Consider the following 18188-nt stretch of genomic DNA (forward strand, 5'->3'; position numbering starts at 1 on the left):
TTGTGCCATGAGTAGCACCAAGGACATGACTTACTTCTTTTTTCCCATTTAAAGAACTGTTTACATGGCTTGGTGCTTGTGCACTATTGCTGCCTACAGGGCCAGTCGTGCGCAAGGGACAACTGAACCCATCAAATTGGTGGCTGCTCATATTTGTTGGCTGACACAGCACCTGAATCATACTAATCTAGAATTTGCAGTATGTGCTGAAATGATGGATCTGAATGTTTCAAAATCTGTTTTCTAAGTCTCATGTCAGTTACATTGTACATGATACCATCGCACAACAAAACATCTGAATATAAAACACTACAAGCTCATTTGAATTTGCATTTCCTAGTTATACCTTACAAATCTGTTACCCACTCGTGACAAGTTTGTTCGGACCTTACCTTGCAAATAAAGAGTTGGTATTTAGCTGTAAGCACATTCATTTGTTGGTCATAAAAGTTAGAGAATATACTACCTGGTCATAGGAAAGTTCACTTGGAGTGGCGTTAGGGAATAATTGCTGAATGAGGCAAAAGACGGCACTTCCTACCGTTGACAAAAAGAAATGTATTTTCACAGTACCTGATATGTTGTGAACTATGACTATGACGTGATTGATGAAATGTATGACGAGATAAAAGAAATTATTCATGTAGTGAAGGGAGACGAAAATTTAATAATCATGGGTGACTGGAATTCGTCAGTAGGAAAAGGGAGAGAAACAAACATAGTAGGTGAATATGGATTGGGGGGAAGAAATGAAAGAGGAAGCCGCCTTGTAGAATTTTGCACAGAGCATAACTTAATCACAGCTAACACTTGGTTCAAGAATCATAAAAGAAGGTTGTATACCTGGAAGAATCCTGGAGATACTAGAAGGTATCAGATAGATTATATAATGGTAAGACAGAGATTTAGGAACCAGGTTTTAAATTGTAGGACATTTCCAGGGGCAGATGTGGATTCTAACCACAATCTATTGGTTATGAACTGCAGGTTGAAAGTGAAGAAACTGCAAAAGGGTGGTAATTTAAGGAGATGGGACCTGGATAAACTGAAAGAACCAGAGGTTGTAGATAGTTTCAGGGAGAGAATAAGGGAACAATTGACAGGAATGGGGGAAAGAAATACAGTAGAAGAAGAATGGGTAGCTCTGAGGGATGAAGTAGTGAAGGCAGCAGAGGATCAAGTAGGTAAAAAGACGAGGGCTAATAGAAATCCTTGGGTAACAAAAGAAATATTGAATTTAATTGATGAAAGGAGAAAATATAAAAATGCAGTAAATGAAGCAGGCAAAAAGGAATACAAACGTCTCAAAAATGAGATCGACAGGAAGTGCAAAATGGCTAAGCAGGGATGGCTAGAGGACAAATGTAAGGATGTAGAGGCTTATCTCACTAGGGGTAAGATAGATACTGCCTACAGGAAAATTAAAGAGATCTTTGGAGAGAAGAGAACCACTTGTATGAATATCGAGAGCTCAGATGGCAACCCAGTTCTAAGCAAAGAAGGGAAGGCAGAAAGGTGGAAGGAGTATATAGAGGGTTTATACAAGGGCGATGTACTTGAGGATAATATTATGGAAATGGAAGAGGATGTAGATGAAGATGAAATGAGAGATAAGATACTGCGTGAAGAGTTTGACAGAGCACTGAAAGACCTGAGTCGAAACAAGGCCCCGGGAGTAGACAACATTCCATTAGAACTACTGATGGCCTTGGGAGAGCCAGTCATGACAAAACTCTACCATCTGTTGAGCAAGATGTATGAGACAGGCGAAATACCCACAGACTTCAAGAAGTATATAATAATTCCAATCCCAAAGAAAGCAGGTGTTGACAGATGTGAAAATTACTGAACTATCAGTTTAATAAGTCACAGCTGCAAAATACTAACGCGAATTCTTTACAGACGAATGGAAATACTGGTAGAAGCGGACCTCGGGGAAGATCAGTTTGGATTCCGTAGAAATGTTGGAACACGTGAGGCAATACTAACCTTACGACTTATCTCAGAAGAAAGATTAAGGAAAGGCAAACCTACGTTTCTAGCATTTGTAGACTTAGAGAAAGCTTTTGACAACGTTAACTGGAATACTCTCTTTCAAATTCTGAAGGTGGCAGGGGTAAAATACAGGGAGCAAAAGGCTATTTACAATTTGTACAGAAACCAGATGGCAGTTATAAGAGTCGAGGGACATGAAAGGGAAGCAGTGGTTGGGAAGGGAGTAAGACAGGGTTGTAGCCTCTCCCCGATGTTATTCAATCTGTATATTGAGCAAGCAGTAAAGGAAACAAAAGAAAAATTCAGAGTAGGTATTAAAATTCATGGAGAAGAAGTAAAAACTTCGAGGTTCGCCGATGACATTGTAATTCTGTCAGAGACAGCAAAGGACTTGGAAGAGCAGTTGAACGGAATGGACAGTGTCTTGAAACAAGGATATAAGATGAACATCAACAAAACGAGGATAATGGAATGTAGTCGAATTAAGTCAGGTGATGCTGAGGGAATTAGATTAGGAAATGAGACACTTAAAGTAGTAAAGGAGTTTTGCTATTTAGGGAGTAAAATAACTGATGATGGTCGAAGTAGAGAGGATATAAAATGTAGACTGGCAATGGCAAGGAAATCGTTTCTGAAGAAGAGAAATTTGTTAACATTGAGTATAGATTTAAGTGTCAGGAAGTCGTTTCTGAAAGTATTTGTATGGAGTGTAGCCATGTATGGAAGTGAAACCTGGACGATAACCAGTTTGGACAAGAAGAGAATAGAAGCTTTCGAAATGTGGTGCTACAGAAGAATGCTGAAGTTAAGGTGGGTAGATCACGTAACTAATGAGGAGGTATTGAATAGGATTGGGGAGAAGAGAAGTTTGTGGCACAACTTGACTAGAAGAAGGGACCGGTTGGTTGGACATGTTCTGAGGCATCAAGGGATCACAAATTTAGCATTGGAGGGCACCGTGGAGGGTAAAAATCGTAGAGGGAGACCAAGAGATGAATACACTAAGCAGATTCAGAAGGATGTAGGTTGCAGTAGGTACTGGGAGATGAAGAAGCTTGCACAGGATAGAGTAGCATGGAGAGCTGTATCAAACCAGTCTCAGGACTGAAGACCACAACAACAACAATGACGTGGGCTTCATACTATTGCAACCACTTTAGCCATTCCTCTTCTTTTTCATTAAATGGGCGAAAATGCACTCAGAACTACAGTTGTTGTATTTTGCACTGCGTTGGTCGCTTGATTGGTTAGTAGTTGCTGTAGCATGTTTAGTAGGGCAACTATCTGCTGCATCTGAAACTGAAACATCTGTGTTAGCTGCGTTGCATATATGGTTTGCAGCTGAGGCACCTGAGCAGGGGATGAAAGATGGGGATTGCTCATTTTGGAAGAGGCAAATGTGATAAACAGACAATGCAAGCAAGAAAAATAAGCACACATGCAAAGAAAATTTCCACAACATCCACCTGAAAACACTGAATAGAAAAAACACTATAAGAGACACTGTGAAAACAGGTAACACACCCCTGCAAAGAAAAGACAAGGTAGAATTAAGGTGCCAGCAAAACACAAAAGCCCATGATAAACAAAACAGAGAATCTGTGGCGCCTGTCGGCTATAGTAACAGTTTGTCACTATGATGTTCATTCACTTCCTCCTCGCCAAATATGTGGTGTCTAGGAAGCCAACAAACTCAGATTGCTGGACAAGCAAACAAACAAGTTGTATTAATGAGTTTTATTACAATAAGAAAAGGTACAATACTTAACTTTCGCAATTACACAGATGTGTCACAAGCCAAGGGGGACATATGAAATAATCAAAGTCTGTGCTACATAGAGTGTACAAGTGAAATGACTAGAGTTGACACTGCTGTAGAACTGGGCCGTTACCAGTCGATCGTGGCACTTATGACCTCTTCACATAAAGGCCGCTGCTGTTGTCATCCTCGAGAGAGCTCTGTCCAGCCTGCTATTTCCTGACTTCTTCTGACAGCCATATCTTCCCTATCATTACCGACTGGTGTGCCGGCAGTTGATGTAATGCTATAATTGTGTGGGAAGAGAGGAATGCTGTCTGGCAGAGTGCACAGGTACTAGTATGCCAACAGTGCAGCACCAGGAAGTTGTGGGGCAAGGAGGTGGGGTAAATGGAGTGAAAAAGGAGATTAGCAGAGAAAGATTTGCGAGTGCTTTGCCAGAGAACGGCAAACAAAGAGGGTGAGAGATGAGAATGAGGAGGAGGTGATAGGACAGAAGGGGTGGAAGCTGTTAGGTGGAGGATGTATGTTACCATATGTTGATGCTGGGACAATTACGGAAGTGGAGAATGTTGTGTGGATGACTCTGACTTGCGCAGATCAGAAAAGCTGATGGTGGAGGGAAGGATCCAGATGGCTCAGGTAGTGAAGCAGCCATTGAAATCGAGCATATCATGTTCAGCTACATGCTGTATCACAGGGTGGTCTACTTTGCTCTTGCCCACAGTTTGGCAGTGACCGTTCATCCTAGTGGACAGCTAGATGGCTGTCATACCAATATAAAAAGCTGTGCAATTTCAGCAGAGCTGGAAATGACATGGCTGCTTTCACAGGTAGTCCAGCCCCTGATGGAGTAGGATAAACCTGTGACAGGAGTGTAATAGGAAGTGCTGATTGGATGGATTGGACAGATCTTTCTCCTGGGGGTTCCATAGTGTTGTCAAGCAGTTGGGATTCATAGTAGCATAGTAGTGAATTAGGATGTTCTGAAGGTTGAGTGGGTGATTTTTAGGAGAGTGGGAAAGAACCGGGTAATCAAAGCCCTGGCGAAGGATGTTATCAGTTGTTTCAGTCGTAGGTGGTATTTTGTGACAAAGGGGCCACTCCTTTCTGGCTGATTCTTGGGGATGGTGTGAGGGCAAATGGCATGGGAGATCTGTTGGCAGACTAGGTCTGGAGGATAGTGCCTGTATATGAAGGCCTTGGTGGGGCCCTCAGTGTACTGGACAAGGAAAGTTCTTGTCACTGCAGGTGTGTCATCCCCAGGTGGCAAGGTGGTATGGGAGGGATATTTTGGTGTCAAAGGCATGACAGCTATCAAAATGCAGGTACTCCTGGTGGTTGGCAGGTTTAATGTGGACAGAGGTGTGGATGGAGCCATTACAGAGGAGGTGGTCATTGTCTAGGAAGGTGGCACCTTCGGTTGATGGGGAACCTTCGGTAGATGGGAAACAGGTGAAGCGGATGGAGGAGAAGATTTTGAGGTTGTGAAGGAATAGAGATAGCTGTCCTGGCCCTGTGTCCACATCATTAAGGTATCGTCATTGAACTTGAACCAGGCTAAGGGTTTGGCTTTTTGGGAGGCTTGGAAGTTTTCCTCCTCTATGTGGCCCATAAGCAAGTTGGCAAAGGAAAGTGCCATGCGGGTTCCCACGGCTGTCCTGCAGATTTTTTTGTATACCTTTGCTTCAAAGGAAAAGTAGTTGTATGAGGAATGAGGTGGTGGATTTGGAGCTGAAGGACAATGGGAAAGATAGTGTTCAATAACAATATGAAGAATGTTGGTGTACAGGGAGGTGGGGTCAACAGTGACAAGCTGGAATCCACGAGATAAAGGGATGATGATGATGATGATGATGATGATGATGATGATGATGATGATGATGATGATGATGGAGAGTTGGTGAAGGGGAAGTGATTTGTGTCTTTGATGTTAGAGGCTAGGTTATGTGCAGTTGGTTGGAGGAATGGTCAATGAGGGCCGAAATTCTTTCAGTGGAGGCACAGTAAGTAACTACAATAGGGCTTCCGGGATTGTTGAGTTTGGGGATTTTGGGGAGGTGTAGAAGGTGGGTGTGTGGGGTGTCTTAGGGGTGAGGACAGAAATAGATTCAGGGGAGAGGGTCTGGGAAGCGCCTAAGGCTTTAAGCATGGATTGGAGGTTGGGTTGGACTTCTGGGAAGGGGTAACTATTTTAGAGTTTGTAGGTGGAGGAGTCAGGTAATTGGCAGATGCCTTCTGCCAGGTAGTCACTGCGATTCATAACAATGGTGGTGGAACCTTTGTTTGCTGGTAGAATGATTAGGTCAAGATTAGTTTTGTGATTATGTATGGCTATTCTTTGTTCTGCTGAAAGGTTGGTGTTCTGAGGAAGGGACTTGTAGAAGGATAGTGCAGCTAAGTTGGTGGTATGGAATTCCTGGAAGGTGATCAGCAGGTGATTAGTTGGAGTCAGTAGGGGGGGGGGGGGGGGGGATATCATGGTTGGGTGATTGTATGATCTGGGAGAGGAATGGTTCAGTATTGGAATTTAGTTGGCTTTGGTTAGAGGGATTGGCAGCAAAGGATTTCCATTGCCGGGAACCTGAGAAAGAGAGTAGGTCTTTGACAAGTCCAGCATTTCTAAATCAGGGTGTAGGGCTCAAGGTGAGGCCTATGAATAGGTCTGAAAGTTCTATGGAATTGGGGGTTTTGGTGGAAAGGTTGACAACAGCATTATAGGGATATTTTGTCTCTGGATTTAGTGGAGTATTGGTACAGGTTTTTGGGGATGAGCCAAGTTGAAAAGGTCAGCTCGGCAGGGTCTTGTGTGCTATGAGGGGTGGACAAGGAGGACTATTGTGGGTAGGATAGGTGTTGGAAAGTGGTGCCCGAGGATGTCAGCAGGTTGCATAACTTACGGAGGTGGTGTCTGGAATGCTCCTCCAGGTGCTGCAGAGCAAGTCATTAAATTTCAGAGATGTGATGTATGAAGCAGAGATTGCACAGCGGCAGTATCTTGCGGAGGGAGAAGAGATGGCTCTGGGATGCCCATGCCATGGAGATATGTTTTTGCAGTACCAGGTTTTTTAGGGCCAAGGACTTTCGCTCCTTCCAGATTGCTGCTTCTATCCCTCACAATAGTTGCCTTCTGGTCTTAGCTACTAGAGATGGTGTGTATTTCTCTTTGTCCGACAAAGGCCGAGGCCAGAAACATGTGTAAGTGTGTTTTAATTGTACCAGTCTGCAACTTAGCATGTTATCTGTATGATACGTAGGCAGTCAGTCTTTTCTAACATTGTTGATATTCCTACCAGGAGTTTCCATTGTTCAATTTTTCACAACTGCTTTTCTTCCTTTGTACAAACCGGTGATGTTTTCCTTTGGCACTAGCCTCTACAGCATTACTTTTCTCAGTGTGTGTTCTTTCTTTTCTTTTGTCTGTTTTTTTTTTTTTTTTTCTTTTTTTTTTTTTTTTTTTTTTTTTTTCCCACCAATGTCTAAACCACGTCTACTTCCAAGCCACACTGTATCACTGATCGTCTGTGCCCAACACAGGCTTCATGACCACGCAGTTTGTTGATACATCATCTGAAGACCCAGATTCTTTCCTCTGATAGCTGTAATTATATTTATTCCTAGTGATCCCACTTTACCCTTATCCTGACATACTTAAGTGTTTCCTTTTCCACACCAGCACGTGCCGTATGAACTTGGATCCTTGACCTAGTCCATCCCTCTTCCCCCTCTCTTCTTTTATCGAACACACATGTTCTCCCATACCTCATTCGTTCCATTTTTCCCACGTTTGTGTATGTTTTTATCATAATTGTGCGTATTTTTACATAGTTTCACACATTTTTGCGTATTTTTATGTAGTTGTGCTTGTTTTTGTGTGTTGTTGCATATTTCATATGCATCTTTTCTCTTATACAGCTCCTCTCGTAACCATCAAGACCTGTTTTTCCCATTTGTGTCACTCCCATTTCCTTTACACTATTTCTGCTACAGTGGACACCTGTTGCATCTTTCTGCACCAGTTCAATAAAGCTTCTCTTTCCGTAACTAAAAGCCAGTCTCACGTCCTATGTCTTAAATGCTGTCTAAACCATGGAATTCCCCCCCCCCCCCCAAAGCAGCCTAACCATAAAAATTCCTTTTTCTGGATCCCACCCCTCCTTCCACAGTAACATTCACCTTTTCAGATTCTACCAGTCCCTGACCCTCACAAACCTTGTACTGCAAAAACACATCTCAATGGCATGGCCAAACCAGTACCACCTCTGCTCCCTCTGCTACTGTGCAATTTCTGCTTCATACATCACATCTCTGAAATTTAATGGCTTGCTCTGCAGCGCCTGGAAGTGCATTCCAGACACCACCTCCATATGTTATCCAATCTGCTGACATCGTACTGTCGCCTCGGGTCACCACTTTCCAGCACCTATCTACCCACAGTGTTCCTCCTCGTCCACACCTCATAGCACCTAAACCCTGCCTAGCTGACTTTCCAACTTGACACATCCCCAAAAACTCCCTACCAACACTCCGCCATAACCAGAGCCGAAACATTCCTGTAACATTGTTGTGAACCTTTCCACCAAAACCCTCAGTTTCACAGAAGTTTCAGTCCTATTCAAAGGCCTCACCTTGAGCCATACTCTCCCTCTCCCGATCCGACAGTCACTCTTCCCACGCACTGTTCGCGAGTGGAGCAGGGTTTGAGGGCTCATTTAGTAGTAAAATAGTACCTTCCGTCACACACCATTAGGTGGTTTTCGGAGTATGATGTAGATGAAACCCTTCTTTGCTGCCAATCCCTCCAACCAAAGTCAACCTAATTCAAACAAGAACTGTGACTCTCCCAGTTCATACAACTGTGACTCTCCCAGTTCATACAACTGTGACTCTCCCAGTTCATACAACTGTGACTCTCCCAGTTCATACCACCATCCAACCTTGACACTCTCCCTCCCACCTGACCACCTGCAGGTCATCAGCCAGGAATTCCTTACTTCTGTCCTTCCCCAGGTCCCTTCCTCAGATCACCAACCTTTCAGCAGGGGAAAGAACAATCACACACCTTAAAACTAATCTTGCTCTAATCACCCTACCTGCAGACAAAGGTTCCACTGCTGTTACTATGAATCACAGTGACTACCTGGCGGAAGGCCTCTGCCAATTATCTGACTCTGAAGTCCAACACAATTTCCAGTCCTTGCTTAAATCCTTAGGTGGTTCTCTGCCCTCTCCCCTGAATCCTTTTCCATCCTCACCCCTGTGACACTCCACACACCTATCTTCTATATGCTCCCCAAAATCTACAGACCCAACAATCCTGGACGTTCCATTGTGGCCCAACTGAAAGAATTTCAGCCCTCATTGACCAACACCTCTAACCAACTGGCCATAATCTAGCCTCCCACATCAAAGATACAAACCACTTCCTTCACTGACTTTCCTCTCCATCTCCACCACTTCCCCTCCTAAATCCCTACTTTTCACTGTTGACCCCAATTTCCTGTAGCAGTCATGGGCTGTAGCCCACGGCTTCCAGTTTTCAGCTGCAAAGTCATGTGTCATGCACTTCTTTTGGTGTCGTACCGTTCATCCAGAACCAGCACTTTACCTTAATGATGATCCACTCACTGTAGTGGAGACATATCAATTCCTAGGACTGGTTTTCGATGCTCGATTGATTTGGCTCCCTCGTCTTTGTCAGCTTAAGCAGAAGTGCTGGCAGCACCTCAGTGTCCTATGTTGCTTGAGCAACACCTATTGGGGTGCAGATCGCACTACACTGCTGCAGCTCTACAGAGCCCTTGTCCAATCTCAAATTGACTATGGGAGTGTGGTTTATGGATTGGCAGAGCCTTCAGCGTTGCATTTACTCGACCCTGTGCACCACTGCAGTGTTCCTCCATTATGTACTGACTCCTTGAGCAGCCTGAAAACTATCGACCAGTACTACCCTCGTCATCCTTTGGTAGCATCCATCCAGGAGTCCATCTATGCGCTGGAACGGTCCAGTCATTCAGTGGTGTTCGTCTGGACCCCTGGTCACATCAGAATCCCAGGAAATGAACTTGCTGACAGGCTGAGGTTACACGGAAACCACTTCTGGAGATGGGCATCCCTGCAAGTGACATGCGTTTGTTATTGCGCCGCAAGGTTTTTCACCTTTGGGAGACGGAATGGCTAAATCTCTGTACACACAACAAATTGAGAGCCATTAAGGGGACCACGAATGTGTGGAAGTCCTGGATGAGGGCGTCTCGCAGGAAGTCTGTGGTTCTCTGCAGGCTCCACATTGGCCACACATAGGCGAGCCACGGCTGCCTCCTGTGCTGCGAAGACCCACCCCAGTGTTGGTGCAGCACCCAGTTGACAGTAGCCCATATTCTTTTGCTCTGTCCTCCTTTGGCTGTCCTGTGACTTCATCTTCGGTTGCCAGGCTCATTATCATTGATTTTTATCAGACAACGCCTCATCAGCTGATTTGGTTTTACGTTTCATCCATGAGGGTGAAAATTTAATGGCTTACATTTTTGTTGTTCGATGTGAGTTTTAGCGCCTGTCCTTTGTCCCTCTGTGTCCTCCACCCTAGTGCTTTTAGGGTCGAGGTTTTAATGTGTTGCAGTGGCTGGATTTTCCTTTTTATTTTCGTGGTAGGCTTGCCACTGTAATCTGCTTACTTGTTTTACTCTCTTTTGTTTCTAGCACCTATGTGTTGTTTTCTTGTCCTCTTCCGTTCTTTTAGTGTTCTTTGCCTTTCCTTCGTTCTTGTGGTCTTTCCTTTCTTTCTGTTTTGTGTTATATGTCTCGTCTATTTTATTCTCACACTTGTGGCATTTTTTTATTAGGAACAAGGGACCAATGACCTCGTAGTTTGGTCCCTTTACCCCTCTTTTAAACCAACCAGCCAATTTCCTGTATATTAACATCCCTCATACTGCCATCGAACACTACCTTTCCCAATATCCTTCAAGACTCCAAACTCACTATCTCATTCCTCATACACCTCACTAACTATATCCTAATCTACTACTACTATTTCTTTGAAGGGAAGGTGTACAAACAAATCTACGTCACAGCCATGGGAACCCAAATGGCACCCTCCTACGCCAACCTTTTTATGGGCCATATAGAGGAGAACTTCCTAGCCTCCCAAAATGCCAAACCTTTAGCCTAGTTCATGATACCTTAATGATGTGGACTCAGGGCTAAGACGGCTAAGTGGCAGTGTACATATTTTTTGTTGAAACCAGTTGCAAGAAAGAAAGTGCTGTGCTGTCAGAATGCGTGGCTTCCATTTCTTTCTCACTGTCAGTTTCAACTATTTTAGGAGTGCATGTAAAGCATTAGACAAGTTGTTTTTTTATGTATATCAGCTTATAATTAGAATACTGCCATAGAATCTGAATCATTCAAAACATTGTAAACCTCTCCATTCACAGACTAAAATTATGTGGAGTACAGTCATTGAAGCTACTACCCCCACAGATCGCGGAACTGGAGAGGTCTCTCTTATACCCCGTATACCAACGATGCTAACCCGTTTACCCATTCGTTTTAAACGACTTCAGTTCCCAATCAAGGTTTCATTTGCAATAACAATAAACAAGGCTCAACATCAGAAAAGGACTGAGAAAGTTGGTAAGTAGCGGGGGAGGGGAGGGGGGTTGGACAGAGAGAACAGAAAGAAGTTGTGCACATAACAATGGGATAGAGGGAGTTAGAATATATATCCAGTTACCATACATACTTAGCAGTTGAGAAATGTTGCTGGCTTCACTAGTCACATATATATTTATTGTTTTCAGCCGACTATGATGATTTCAGCATAATATCGCGCAAGCTGGGTGACTGCCATACTTAGTATTGTCAGAGGTGGCAGCAGTACATTTACCTCGCTTATATCCACAACTTTGTTCAGTCTACACCACAATAAATTGAAGCTATTACCTAGGTTCTTGGATGTGTTACATCCTGTCAGAACAATTTTTCTCTGATGATCTTACATTACATTACAATTTCCCTGCCTTTTCACAAAGAAATATGTTTAAAACTTATTCTAATTTTTACAGTGGCGTGGAATCGATACAAACGAAAAGTAGTGATAGTGAAGAAGAAGAAACGGACACAAAACCAACAAGAATTCCAAAGCGAAGATTTCTGTGGACTGACGAATTAAGGTAATGTTTATTCATTTTTATTTTTATTTAGAAGAATTAGAAATCTGAAATGTTTTTATGGAGCTGCTATTCACTACAGTAGTATTTCATAGCTTTTATGTTCTACAAAGTCTTATTACTGTCATTCCAAATTGAAAGCATCACATTTGGATGAATAAGTTGTTGCTTAAAACAGGTAGAGAAGTAAAATATCTTCATTGTAAGGCACATTGCAATAAAGATCTTGAACATCTTTGTTTCATAAGCTTTTCGTTATTTAAAATGCTTTATTATTATTATTATTATTATTATTATTATATTATTATTTTGCTTCAAGAATTTGGATTTTGTAGCGTATCAGCTTTTAATATTGCATAATCATCATAGTTATCCAAATAAATTAAGGTAAACGATCAGATGCGCATGCATAGCCATGCCACAAAACTAGTTGCAGTCTAAGATTGTTCATTGATTAAGACATTGAAGTTCAAAGTCTAATTGTATAATGCAGTTGACGGTAGATTAACATAGAAAATGATCTCAGATCAAGCTGAACCCTGAAATCTGCATTGTATAAACATTGCTTCCAGATCATATCGCCTTTTAAGTAAAACCTTCCTTGACTGGTTAAGCTTTGCTGATCAGTTGAAGTTCAGCTGCAGTCATCAGTTCACAACCTAGTGGCATTATAAAACGACACTTGTGTTTTGTGCAAGTACAAGTTAAAAAGGAATAAATAACAATAAAAATTCTACTAACACAAAAGTGTTATGTAAACATGTGAATATGCCACTCTCATTCCTCTGCTGAAGCTCGAATTGTGTTTCCTTTATCTTTAAGGTTAGGTAATTATCAGCTGTGTAACTAATGAGTTAAGTAATTAATGATCTCATGACAGTTCTTGAAGCCAACTTTTAATTAATGTGGTTAGTTTACAGTATTTTACTGAGTCCTACTGGAAGAGTAAGTAAGTGAAAATTGAAATATTTGCAGAGAAAAATTATGTACATGGATTTCAAAAGCAGCATGTAACAATTGAACATGTCTTACAAAAATGTTCTCTAGGCGTGAATAGCAATAGCTACACAATTCGTATTAAATGAAGAACCACAAAACAAGTGCTTAATTTGCTATGACAACCATACACAGGCTGCTGAACAGAACTAGTATTAATCATTAGTAAGTAAGTTACTAACAGTCTGCTTGCAACCTGGAATATAGTCCAGGGGATATCAGGTTTGATCCTAGGTCAGTGCATGGATTTTGTTTTTCTCGCACCACTTCCTTCACACTTGCAATGGTTGTTAACGTGCAGAATGCCGAGTGGTTTAACTTTAGGACTCGGAGCAGACCTGAATCTCATGGCAGGTATTACAGTTGCATAATTTGACTGGCACAATACAGTATAGTGTCAGTGCATTGGATGAGAAGCCTGAAATGGATGACACTGTGTTTCTTGGTAGAAAAATCTACGAAGAAATCCCAGAATCAACATAAAATGGAGCTATCAGTAGCCACAATGCAATGAACATGGAATTTGCAAATAATGTACGTACATAAAAGCATTTACAATGTTGGAATAAATTTACAAAGTGTCCATTTGAAAGACAGATTTGGGGAAAACAAATGTCTGTATGCCTAAGAGACCTAATTCCTTAAATCTTATTGTCGTGGTGCTTAAACAAAATGTATGTTGGCTGCAGTAGAATCATTCTGCAGCCAGCTTCAGATGCTGATTCTCTAAATTTCCTCAATAACGTTCCTTAAAAAGAATGTTGCTTTCCCTCAAGAGATTCCCATTTGAGGCCTGAAGCAACTCCAAAGTACTTGCGTGATGTTTGAACCTACCAGTAACAAATCTAGCAGTCCACCTATGAATTACTTCATCATCTTCCTTTAATCCAACCTGATGCGGATCCCAAACACTCGAGCAGTACTCAAGAATAGGTCACACTACATCCTGTATGCTATTTCCTTTACAGATGAAGCACTCTCTCCTAAAATTTTCCCAATGAACCGAAGTTGACCCTTCACCTTTCCAACTACCATTCTTACATGCTCGCTCCATTTCATATCGCTTTGCAACTTAACACCCAGATATTTAATCAAAGTGACTGTGTCGAGCAGTCCAACACTATGCTGTATTCGAAAATTATGGCATTGTTTTTCCTAGTCATCTGCATTAACTTATATTTTTATACCTTTAGAGCACACTGTCATTCATCACACCAACTAGAAATTTTGTCTAAGTCATCTTATATCATTCTACATCCTATGTCCTTCCATACACCACAGCATCATCAGCAAACAGCTGCAGGTTGCTGCTCACTCTGTCCTTGAGATCATTTGTGTATATAGAGAATAAGAGCAGTCTTATAACTTTTCCTTGTGGCACACCTGACAATACCCTTGCTCTGCTGAACACTGGCCGTCAGCATACTGCTTTCTTTTGCTTAAGAAGGCTTCAAGCCACTAATATATCTGGAAACCTATTCCAAATGCTCTTACCTCCATTAAAAGTCGGCATGGATGCACCATGCCAAATGACTTTGTAAACCTAGAAATATGAAACCTGCCTGTTGCCTTTAATCCATAGTTCACAGGGCAAGCGGAGTTTCACACAAGTGATGCTTTCTAAAACGTGCTTATTCATGTATACAAGCTTTTTGGTCCATAGGAAAGTTGTTATATTTGAACTCTGAATAAGTTTTAGAATTTTACAGCAATTCTAGAACCATATTCAGAGTTCAAATATCACAAATTGTTAAAGATATTGGTCCGTAATTGTGCAGGTCCATTCTTTTACCCTTCTTATATACAGGAGTCGCATGTCGTCGTCGTCGTCGTCCCCCCCCCCCCCACCCCCACACACACACACACACACTTTGCGCAGGGCAAGAGATTCACAATAAATGCAAGATAAGTAAGGGGCCGACACCGTTGAGTGAATTGGGTTTCCAATTGGACCTGGCAGCTTATTTGTTTTCAACTCATTAGTTACTTCTCTATGCCAGGGATTTGATTACTATTATGCATACAAGATTCCGTGCGATAGTCAGATGATTATGTGTCTGTATGATTCTCCTGCGTAAACAAATTTTCAAATGTGAAATTTAAAACTTCGGCTTTCGTTTTGCTATTTCCTTCTGCCACACCAGACTGGTCACCAAGTGACTGGATGGAAGGCTTTGACTGGTTTAGTGGTTCTACATAGGACCAGAATTTTCTTGGGTTCTTCATACATACTTTTTGCTATGTTATTACGAGGTGTTGGTTATGTGCTTCACATATAGATCTTTTGAAAGGCACACAAATCTCTAATAAACTTTGCTTGTTGTCATTTGCACATCCTGTTTTGAATCTAAAATGCAACAGCCTTTGTTCCCTTAGTGTTTTCTGAATTTTGTTGTTTGAGTCTTCTCTGCCCTTTATCCACTTACTAGGCTCAAACTTTAAAATAACAAGAAATGAATAACAGCATATTGAATACTGTTACAAATCACCTTTTGTACAGCAAATATACTTAGACATTTCTCTGAGCATACTAAAATGTAGACAAACCACAATATATAACTTCAGGAAGAAAATCTGCAGTATCATTGTAGGGGTTGCAAATAGGAATGAACTGTGGCTTCAGGACTGCAGTTAGCTCCTGTCCACTTTCTACAGGCATGCTGAAATTACAACCTCCAGTTTTATGCATTTCAACCTAGAAGAGTTCTGACCTCCTTTGCTCCAGTGTACACAGCACATGTAGTAACATAAAGATCAACTACAGGAAATGCAAAGTGCATCTTAAAACTATAACTTGTCATGCGCAAAAGCTTTCTTGGTCCTTTTCTTAACAGTGTCATAAAAATTTTTCAAACTCCTCAACTCATGATTTGTCACTTTTTTTTTATTTATTTTATTTTTTTTTAAATTAAAGTCAACAGCAACTTCTTTTCTTTGTTGGTTATAGTAACTTTACCAGTTTTTTCCCCTTTTATTGTCTCTTTACACTGGCTCAATATGGTTTCTAGCAGTAAATCTTTTTTAGCTGAGGAAAAGTTTGAAGCTCAGTGGTTTTTTTTTTCCCCCTGCTTAATTCCCTCAGTCTTTACAACTTGAAACCTTCGATAATTAATAATCCTTATCTACAATGTGTGATTAATATCTGTGGTTGAAACACCATAATTGTGACAACAACTAGTTTTAGTGGTGTTGCCAAGTGTGTCATGTTTATTATCACTTACCATTGTTCAGTGGATGCAATTTTTGTGTTGTACAATAATGCCTAGTCCTGAACAGAGTTTAATTTCTGAAGTACGGTCAGAATTGACCTCCAGTCAGCAATCTTTACACAGCTGGTCCTAAATGAGTGAGGTTCACATCATTTCAGTGGCCTGATTTAGTTTTTCTGTGGTGTGGTTTCACTAATTATTCATTTCAAATGTCACTATGATTCCTTTGACAGGCTGTCACTGATACTGTTTCCCTTCCTCGTCCACCTGAACTACACCTACATACTCTGCAGACCATTGTGAGATGCATGGCAAAGTGTACCAGTTATTAGGGTTTCTCCCATTCCATCCACATGTGGAGTGCGGGAAGAATGATGTGTTTGAATGCCTCTGTGCGTACGAAGATTATTCTAATCTCATCCTCACAATCCCTATGTGAGCAGTACATAGGGAGATGTAATATATTCCTAGAGTGATCATTTAAAGCCGGTTCTTGAAAATTGGTTAATAGACTTTCTCGGGATAGTTATGTCTATCTTAAAGAGTCTTCCACTTCCGTTCCTCCAGTAAGTCTGTGACAATCTCCCAAGGGTCAAACAAACCTGTGACTATTTGCACTACCCTTCTCTATATACATTCACTGTCCCCTGTTAGTCCTATTTGGTATGGATGTCACACTGTAAGCAATGTTCTAGGTTTGGTGACATGAGTGATTTGTAAGCAATCTCCTGTGTAGACTTACTGCACATTCCCAGTATTCTACCAATAAACCAAAGTCTACTACCTGCTTCACCTATGACTAAGTGTATGTGATCATTCCATTTTATATCCCTACAAAGTGTTACACCCAAGTATTTGTGTGAGTTGGCCAATTATGTATTATAGTCGTAGGATACTGCATTTTATACATTTTGTGAAGTGCACAGTTTTACATTTCTGTACATTTAAACCATGTTAACAATCTCTGTACCACTTTAAAATCTTATCAAGGTCTGACTGAATATTTATGCAGCTTCTTTCAGATAGCACTTCATGATAGATAACTGCATCATCTGTGAAAAGTCTGATGTTTTGTTTTTGAATTGTGGTTTATTTGTCTCATAATATACATAATCTAAATCATTTGATTCAGGTACAGAAGACACATCAAATTGTGGTAAAATTTCACCATAAAGAAAGAACAGCTGATGTTAACAGCCAGCATAATAATAATAATAATAATAATAATAATAATAATCCCGAAATTTCTACAGAGTATTCAAACAAAAATTAACGAAGTACTCTCCTCCATCACTCCAGTTCAAAAATGACCATGGGGAAATTGCTCATACCAACACCGAAAACTGTGAAATTCTTGCACAATACTTTTCTAAATTACTGAATTGTGAAAAGCCTGCAGAAAAATTTGAGTTCCATCTTACACAACGAAACCCAGACTCAAAGCCACCAAGTTTACAAGAGATTAAAGAGATAATTCAGTCACTGAAAAATAACAAAGCATCAGGAGAAGACCAAATCATCGCAGAATTATGGAAAAATGCAGGAGAAAATCTTATTGCAAAACTCAAAGAAATTACACATGAAATCTGGAAAACTGAAAAAATCCCCACTGATTGGAAGACTGCAATCATACATCCTCTGTACAAAAAAGGAAGTAAAACAGACCCCAACAACTATCGTGGAATCTCTTTATTGTCAATAACATACAAAATTCTGTCTAAAGCCCTACTAAACCGCGCAGAACCTCAGCTGGATTCAAAACTAGGCGAATACCAAGCTGGGTTCAGAAAAGGTCGATCATGCGTAGAACAAATCCTCGACTTGAAAAACTCAATGAAATATTTACATAGTACTTCAAACAAAAGTTATGTCATCACGTTTGTCAACTTTAAAAAAGCATATGACAGTATAGACCAAGAATCCCTTTTTGAAGTATTAGCATAATTTGGACTAGATCAAAAGACAACAAAAATCATAAAAGAAACACTCCCGGAGACCAAATCCAAAGTAAAATTTATGGGAGAATTGAGCACAGAATTTGAAATAGACACAGGAGTA

General features: G+C 41.0%; 1 protein-coding gene across 1 annotated transcript in view; it reads left to right on the forward strand.

Annotated features, from left to right (window-relative positions):
• LOC126199195 (ubinuclein-1) overlaps nucleotides 1-18188 on the forward strand; it is a 370199-nt gene that overhangs the window by 245916 nt on the left and 106095 nt on the right. Inside the window, exon 10 of the mRNA XM_049935975.1 lies at nucleotides 11821-11928. Coding sequence (XP_049791932.1) covers nucleotides 11821-11928 — 108 coding nt within the window. The remainder of the gene's footprint in view (nucleotides 1-11820; nucleotides 11929-18188) is intronic.

The sequence above is a fragment of the Schistocerca nitens genome, chromosome 8, assembly GCF_023898315.1.
Source record: "Schistocerca nitens isolate TAMUIC-IGC-003100 chromosome 8, iqSchNite1.1, whole genome shotgun sequence".
In the NCBI taxonomy this organism is placed as follows: domain Eukaryota; kingdom Metazoa; phylum Arthropoda; class Insecta; order Orthoptera; family Acrididae; genus Schistocerca; species Schistocerca nitens.